General features: G+C 28.9%; 1 protein-coding gene across 1 annotated transcript; it reads right to left on the bottom strand.

The window, feature by feature from the left end:
• Window positions 1–2,192: 2,192 nt before the first annotated feature.
• LOC107849982 (protein NEGATIVE GRAVITROPIC RESPONSE OF ROOTS-like) lies at window positions 2,193–5,361 on the bottom strand. Its single transcript, XM_016694480.2, has 5 exons — window positions 5,111–5,361; window positions 4,856–4,931; window positions 3,515–4,104; window positions 2,767–2,932; window positions 2,193–2,671 (listed from the first exon to the last, which is right to left on the bottom strand). The coding sequence occupies exons 1-5, from the start codon at window positions 5,114–5,116 to the stop codon at window positions 2,652–2,654; spliced, it is 858 nt and encodes a 285-aa protein (XP_016549966.1). The 5' UTR covers window positions 5,117–5,361; the 3' UTR covers window positions 2,193–2,651.
• Window positions 5,362–8,460: the final 3,099 nt, after the last annotated feature.

The following is an 8,460-nucleotide window of genomic DNA, read 5'->3' as shown; positions in this document are numbered from 1 at the left end:
CTTCACACCCCCACCCCCAACCTCCCACCCTATTGCCACTCATACCACACTAGTCCACCACTGCAACAACATAAAAATTTTTACTATTAACACAATATTCTCACTCTTCACCCACTCCACAAAAACAACAATCACACCTGCACATTTACAAATTCATTTCGATTTTCTTTCTCTTGAGCGATAATTAATATAGAGAAGAAATAACTAATAGGCCAAACACTGCCAGAGCTTGAAAACTTAAATCAAAAACATTGAAAATTAATTCACTTGAAAGTTATTAAAGGGGTATATAATTGTCTGATTAGTTTAGGGTCTAAAGTAAGTTTTGGCGATAAGTTGAGAGGGGGATTTGATGTATTTTCTCTTCTTCTTTTTTTTGATATGTAGCTATTTCATATACATGTATATAGTTAGAAGGTTTCTGTATGTATCTCTTCTAAAATATGTATATCTGCACCTGATATATTTTTTGTATTGTGTACCTCTTATACCTTTATATTTCAAATCTCATTTTTTATACTAATAAATCATGTCTTACCATGATACGTTGTTTTTAATCAATATTTGTATCTCTTTTTTCAGGGTTTAAAATTCATTGCAAAAAGTTGAAAAAAACAAATGACACCAAGAAAATAAGACAAAAGCTAAAGAAGAATGAATTTGAAAGTTGAATATGTAGAAGAATATTTCAAAAAGATTGCATTATTAACTAAATGCGGGGATATTTAGACGTTAATTAGAAGATCTGCATAGTATATTACTCCTTATATGAGTTAATTACCGTTATTTTTCATAATTACAGCGAGTTAGTTATTTCTTAAGATGTAACAATAATCATGTATTTCTTTTAATATTATGTATCTTTTAATATTATGTATCTGAAAAACTAAAAATCAAAATTTTATAAAAAAATTTTAAAAAAATGAAATAGGATATAATTATGGATAAACTAATTAAAATTTATGTAAAACTTCCTTTTTTATTTTGCCCAAAAGACCCATAAAATTAAAATCTTAGTTCTGCCTAGACGGCCTAGTATCAGCTAGGGGTGGGCATGGTATGATACGGTACTGTATTTTAAACTTCGGTACGGTAACTACGGTTTTCGGTATCTAAAAGAAGAATACCATTATCATACCAAATTATTTCGGTATTTTTAAATTCGATTTTGGTATTTTACGATATGATAATTCGGTAACCATAATTTATTTGATTTCTAATTACATATATTCATATAAAAAAATTATAACTTTAAATTTTAAAAACATCTCAATCATGTTAGGCTAACAACTATCTTTGTTAATCAATTACACAAAAACATTTCAATCACGATTGAATAGTCCGAGATGCAAATTCTGAACAACAGTAACTAAATTTAAGCATAGTACTCCTAAATAATAAGTTTCCCAAAAATTTATTTCTGAATAAAAGCTACTTTTGTGTTCAATTGGCTAATGAATGATATATAAATATATTTAATAACTTAAATATAATATATATATATATATATATATATATATATGGATTTTTATATGTTATTAAAAAACTTCGGTGCAAAAAACTTCGATACGGTATACGATATTTCGGTGGTATACGATATTTCGGTATTTATTGTATAAATACCAAATACCGTACCAAATACCAAAATAATTTAAAATTCCTACCAAATACCTAACATCCATACTGCGGTATAAAAAAATTTAATTTGGATTTGATATTCGATATATATCATATCATGCCCACCCCTAGTATCAACATGCACAAATCATGGAATGGATAATAAAAATTAAAAATACAAACTAATTTTATTGTGATTTGACATTTGCTGATTAGCTAAATAACAACACATCTCATGCCAACTAAAAGCATATTACTGATGTAACATTTCTCAAATCACAAATACTTTATCCGTTTTAATTTGCTTGGACTTACTTTTTTTTAGTTCGGCTTTAGAAAAAATAATTCTTTCTTACACTAAAATTAAAAAATATTTTGACATATACTACATAATTTTAATTTAAAATCATAAAATTTAAAAGTTTTTTAAAAAAAATTTTAAACTCTATGACAAATCAATAATTTGAAGCAGAGGGAGCAGTACTTTAATGGAGAGACTTCATGTACTACAAATCCATAATAACAGTACTACTATATATAAGCACCCCCACTAGAGTACAAATCACAAAATTCTCTTTAAAAAACACATTACACAACATGTGTTGCATCCATTAATAAATACGACCATGAAAAAAGGGACAGTAACCCTTCTAGGTAGACTAGAAAGATAAAAGTTATCTTTGTACAATATTGGATGGCCATGATTCCCATTGAACTCACCCAATAAAGGTTTGCCTTGATGAAAATAATAAGTTGGAAAAATGTTCAAATTTGCCCTTGTTCTAATTTGCCGTATTATTCCTCCATTAGCTAGGAAAAGACTCGTGTTCACCCTGTTGTTAAGGTTCAAGTAAAAAACAGAGACTTTTTCCTAACGACGTGGATAATAATAGAACAAAAGTCTAATAGATGACGAAGTTACTCATGGAATATATAGTACATGAACATTTTGAGGTGAAAAATAACAAGTAACTTTGACCCAAAAACGTCGACATTTCCTAAAATGGAACGGCTTGCTGAGAGGCGTACGCTATCTACATTTCCAAGACAATAACTACAAAACAAAAACAAAAAAAAGATTTAGTTAACTTTAATTCAAACTAATAATCATTTTTTTTAATAATCAAAAGATTAATGAATGTTACTTACAATCAGAATCTGTTTTCACCCATTTAGATCCATCATCACAAGTTTTCTCCCTTTTCTTTTCCTCTTTCTCTACTTTTTGTGGATGCTTGTCCTCTAAATATCTCTTTGTTGATGTTCGAGGGGCATTTTGGGGATGTATTTTCTTGGAAAGAATTGTTTTCAAAAGCTGCAATAGTAAAAATAAAATAGTTAAAACATACATAATTGAGTTGATTTTCTCGGAATCAACTAGTGCACTTTGAAAGCATAGATCCATTTTACGATAGCTTCATGAAGGACAACGTAACAGCTTCAGGTGCTAATCACAGTATTTAAGTCTAATTAGAACCAATTAATGCTTCGTTTGTGAATGACATATTTGAACTCATACGATAACAACACGAACATATTTGCTCCCAACTATAAAGAAAGTTAAAAATTGAACTGTTCTGAATTTGACATAATATATAAACAGACGCTCAAATTTCATGTATGCATATCTAGATACCTCAACTCATCTCCATTGTATTAGTTAAACACTATAACGTATAAAATTATCATCTAGATACCTCCAAAATCTATGTGTCACGTCAGCATCATGACAGAGATATAGTAGGGCACGAGTTGGAGTATTTAGTTGTTAGTTGTGATCAAGTTAAGGTGTCTAGATGTGAATTCTCAAAGTTTGAGTGTTGAGGTCAAGTTTGATGTATTACGCTTGTGAATTCATCAAATTTAAATTCTAAATTAGTTGGAAAAAAATATTTACCTTCTCCATTCTTGATTCAGTAAATGTGTCTCGTAAACTATGAGCTGGACCAAAACCACCACTTGTACAAACGAACATTTTCTTGACAAGGAAAGATATTGATTTCTTCCCAATTGATTTCTTTTGTTTCTGTTTACTACAGACATCTTTGCATCTACCTATGATCACTCTTATTGTTCTGTCCATTTCTTCCTCGTTGTAATCGAAATTATCTGAGCAATTAGCACTGCTAAATCTGTTGGAATTAATCCTGCGATCAACTTCCAAACTTGATGGACAATTAAGAAATCTGTCCAATGGAAGAATTGTATCATCGTTTTGGATCTCGACTAATTCAGATTTAACAACAGCTTGCGTTTTTTGGGATAGTAATTTTGTTAACTCTTTTTGTAACTTTCCAACTTCTTCAGGTGTGAATTCTGCTAAATCTGGAGATGAAGAACTTTGTTCATCATCGTCTTCGATGTTTTTAAGGTGTGATATGTTGTGTTCTGGTTGTGTACTTTCTTTAAGATTACTGCTCCTATTGCCAAAAGTTCCAATTGCCAACAATGAGTCTGGCCAATCTTTGAACTCTTCATTTCTATAATCTGTGATTTGATGAAAAATTAAAGAGTTAGAAAGACGCTACATTTTGAGTTGATTTCTCAGAAGGTCACTCAACTACTCATAGTTGTTATCTCAGAAAGTCACTATTAGTCGATTGACCATCCTAGAAATCAAAATCACATAAATAATTAGGGACCAATGTACATAATGTCGAGACATCCCAGCATTTTCTCAAATTTCAAAATTTTGTTGTCTTTTGATTATAAATCATGTAATGTTTTTGAGGAAAGTATGCATCCCCAACGTGAACGTGAAAAAAATAACTCTTAAATATATGTTGTTGCCTTATCAAGCTTGTTAAATGCCATGTTAGTGATTGATTAGGACTAACTAGAAATTCTCTAGTTTTCTCTGTTGTACCATTAATTTGTTGCACATTTGCAGATAATATGATGATGAATCATATGACTGTGGTATGGTGCACTAAGCTCTCATTATGCATAGAGTTATTGAAAAGGGTCCGATCTCATTGGGTCTACTGCATGCAACCAATAAAAAAAAAAAAAATTGCTAGCTGGCTGAGTCAAAGTTGAAGTCAATTGGGACGTGCGCTGAAATTAAACGCCTTTAGATAGTTCATGCTAATGGACACTATAACTAACAATCTATGTTGTTCAAGACTCAAAATGCTGCGAGAGGCATGTTGGAGAATCAAAGACAAGTACGGTAATATTTTTGGAGAGTCCAAGCCAAGACAACTAATCATGTTTAGGAGAGAGGAAGAAGAGTTACTTGTGGAAATTGGAACTGCATTAGACTTCTTGGTTTCTTGTCCCCCATTGAACTTGTTATTCATCCAATTAAAGAACTTCAAGGCGAAAACAGAATGTCAATTAAATTATCAACCTAGCTATAATAGCTATATATTAATTAGTAACAAACAAGCCGTATGTAAGTCTAACATAGCTCCATATATATATTCTTTAGAGCTAGAACCAATCAAAAGAATGAAATTTTCAACCATGTATGACTCTAATTTAAACCAACCTTCATATTCAAAAATGAACCTCTGCCGATGGTGTCTGAGAAATTGGTGATTTGGTGGTCCACTAGCTAGCTAAGCTAGGCCAACTGAAGAAATTAGATAAGTAAAACAAGTCAAACTGAAAAGTGGAAATCCTAGAAGCCAATGAGAAAGGAGTTTTGGATTGAGAATAATAAATAAAGATTTGAGTTTCTCACTCTCTTATAGTATTGATGATGATTCCACTAATTATATAAATGTACCGAAACATACAACCAAGTCTCTTTTTATATGTGGAGAAATTAGAAGGGGAACATGCAATTTTTCCTATGTAGAATAAAGATAATACACACACATGTGGGAGAGTAGAGTAATGTGGTGGTGGGTTACTGTGGAACTTGAAACGTGGCTATGATTCCTTCCATTAGATTCAGTAAGATTAATGCTAATCTTGAGGCATTAACTTATAATAACTCTTTATCCTATATATTGAGTATTTTAATGTGTGCTCTTTATATTATATATTGTGTATTTTAATTTGGTGTAGCAGGTAATTATTAATACATATATTTTATTTTTCAGTTCAATATTCTCACTTACATAAGAATATTTACTTATGTTAATGTTTGGTGATTGAATTTTGATAGATGTATGTAAATACATATTTTTTATATTGTTGGTATATAGAAGTTAAAATATGAATATCGAAAGTTAATCTCAGAGAAAATAACTATTTATTCGATGGTTGTTGTCACGGAACGCTATGACTAATATTACACCTCCTCCCCCCTAATGACACCATTAGTGACACAAATATTCTAGCTTAATTACTTATATTATTAGTAGCTAATTTGGTTTAAAACTTCCGTCCTGTATTTAATCTTCTTATTTTGTTGACAATCGAGGGTTCAAACTTAAGGCTAATGGCCAACCAAAAAACAAAAGAAAAGTTAATTCATTTTTTTTTAAATAATAATAATTAGATTTTACTATAGGGATCAATATTTGTTATCCTTTAATCCTTTCTTCCACTTATTAGCAAATGCATTTACACGCTGGTTAATATCCTTCCTTTTAATTATAATTGTCTATTATACTAAAAATAGATATTTATTTTATTTATTCAATTTAAAAAATCAAGAGATAATTTACTCTTTTATATTCATTTTAGGAAAAATTTCATAAAAGCACAACTTAAGATTATAAAAATACTAAAAAACCCTTCAATTTAAAAATATTACAAAAATCTCTATTTTTTTCTATTTAAACATAAAGGTAAAGATTCATCTTAAGAGAACTCTATTTTTGTTAGATTGAAGTAGCGATTTCCTCCTCCATCAATAACGCTTTTTAAGGTGTGATTTCTTATTATTATTATCTCAATTTCTTCAAATATTTAATAATAAATACTTTCTCCACCTTTATTTTAAATTTTCCTCTTAACAAATTCAATAACTACTCTCACTTCTTAAAAAATCATCCATATTAAACTTTCAACCTCTTTTTTCTTAATTAGTTTGTATTCACTGTTATTGAAAGTTGAATAAATTGAAGTATTGAGCAAAAATCGATAAAAAAGAAAATAGCAATGATCTTGTTATGATGAAGATTGACTAAAGAATTTGAGTAATTTGAAGTATTGACTAAAATTTTTGTAAAAATCGATCAATAAAACAGAAACAAACCCGCTATGATGGAGAAATTAAAAAAAGCACTTAAAGCACAACTTAAGATACATATTTGATTACGCTGGACACTTTTTCATATTATATCTCTGAGTATCTAACATTGTGCGGTTATATATCTCTCATATTATTTTGTTTGTGTGAAAAATGCATAAGAGAGATACATATTAATAAATCAAAAGATACATATATAATACTTATATGTATAATATGTATCTCTCGATATATATTTTTGGGGGTCAATTACATATGTGAGAGATACATGTTATTATAGGAAGAGATACATTTGAGGTTCTTACATATTTAGTATGTATCTCTTACAAGATAAGTTAATGTAGATAATTACTGTAGATACATGTATATTCCAAAATATTATGTATCTCTTATAAGAGATAAGAGTAGTAGTATGTGAATGTTGTGTCATTATTTTGTGTCAACAACACCATACGCGATCAACTAGGACTGGGCATAAATTATCGAAAATTGAATTACCGAACCGAACCAAAAAATTTGATTATTGGTATTCGATAATTCGGTATTTAGTATGGTATTTGGGAGTAAAATTTTAATATTTTGGTATTTGAAATTGGGTTTGGTATAAGATATTAATACCATTTGATAATCGGTATTTACCAAATACCGAATTCTATGTATGTGTATATGTATGTATGTATGTATGTATGTGTATATATATATATATATGTATGTATGTATGTGTGTATATATATATATATATATATGTATGTATGTATGTGTGTGTGTGTATATATATATATATAAAAAATACGATATGTTAACCAACCCAATAGACAATAGTATTACTTATCCCAAAGAATCTCTTGGACTTTGGTAATATAACGTAAATAGCAACAAAATGAATACTAAATAAAATTTCTATTAAATATACTCTTTGAAGTTTAAACGTACATTTGCGCATCACTAACTTTAATATGGTATTATCAAATACCATACCGAATCAAACTTTAATTTATCAATTATCGAATTACCGAAGCGATGTTTATAAGTATGGTATGTGGTATCTACGTTCAAATATCAATTATCAAATTACCAAATCGAATACCGAACGACCACCCCTACAATCGACAATATGCTTCCTAACGTTGAAAAATAAAAATATTATATCACTGCAACAATTAAATTTAATTGAAAAGAGTACGAAAAAAATAGATAAATATAGTGAAGATAGGATTTGAAAAAAAAGGAGAGAGAAGAAGAATGACTTCAAAAAAAAAGAATGAATGAATCTGCAAATTAATTATGGAGATAAATATGTAAAAAATATTGAATTGATAACAATATACTATCTTTTAGGAGTTTTTTTAAGTTATCTAGATGATTGAATGTGTTAATTGATAATTAAATACTACACTAACGGTTAGATCTCTTAATTTAAGCTAATCAGTTAAATAGGAGTAATAAGATATATCATTAAACTGTGTCTAACTTAACTTTTATGTGTCTGAAAACTAAAAAAAATGAGATTTTATGAGACTTTTAAAAAAAATAAAAATAAAAATAAATATAAATAAACTTATCGAAATTTACGTATAAGTAGGGGTGTACAAACCAAACCGTCAAGTCAAACCGAACCGACAAACAAACCTAACCAAGAAAAAAAACCGACTTATGGTTTGGTTTGATTGATTTGACATTAGAAAAAAAAAAAA

The sequence above is a fragment of the Capsicum annuum genome, chromosome 12, assembly GCF_002878395.1.
Source record: "Capsicum annuum cultivar UCD-10X-F1 chromosome 12, UCD10Xv1.1, whole genome shotgun sequence".
Lineage (NCBI taxonomy): Eukaryota > Viridiplantae > Streptophyta > Magnoliopsida > Solanales > Solanaceae > Capsicum > Capsicum annuum.
Note: the sequence above shows the minus strand (reverse complement) of the source record. Positions and strands in the feature narration are given on the sequence as shown.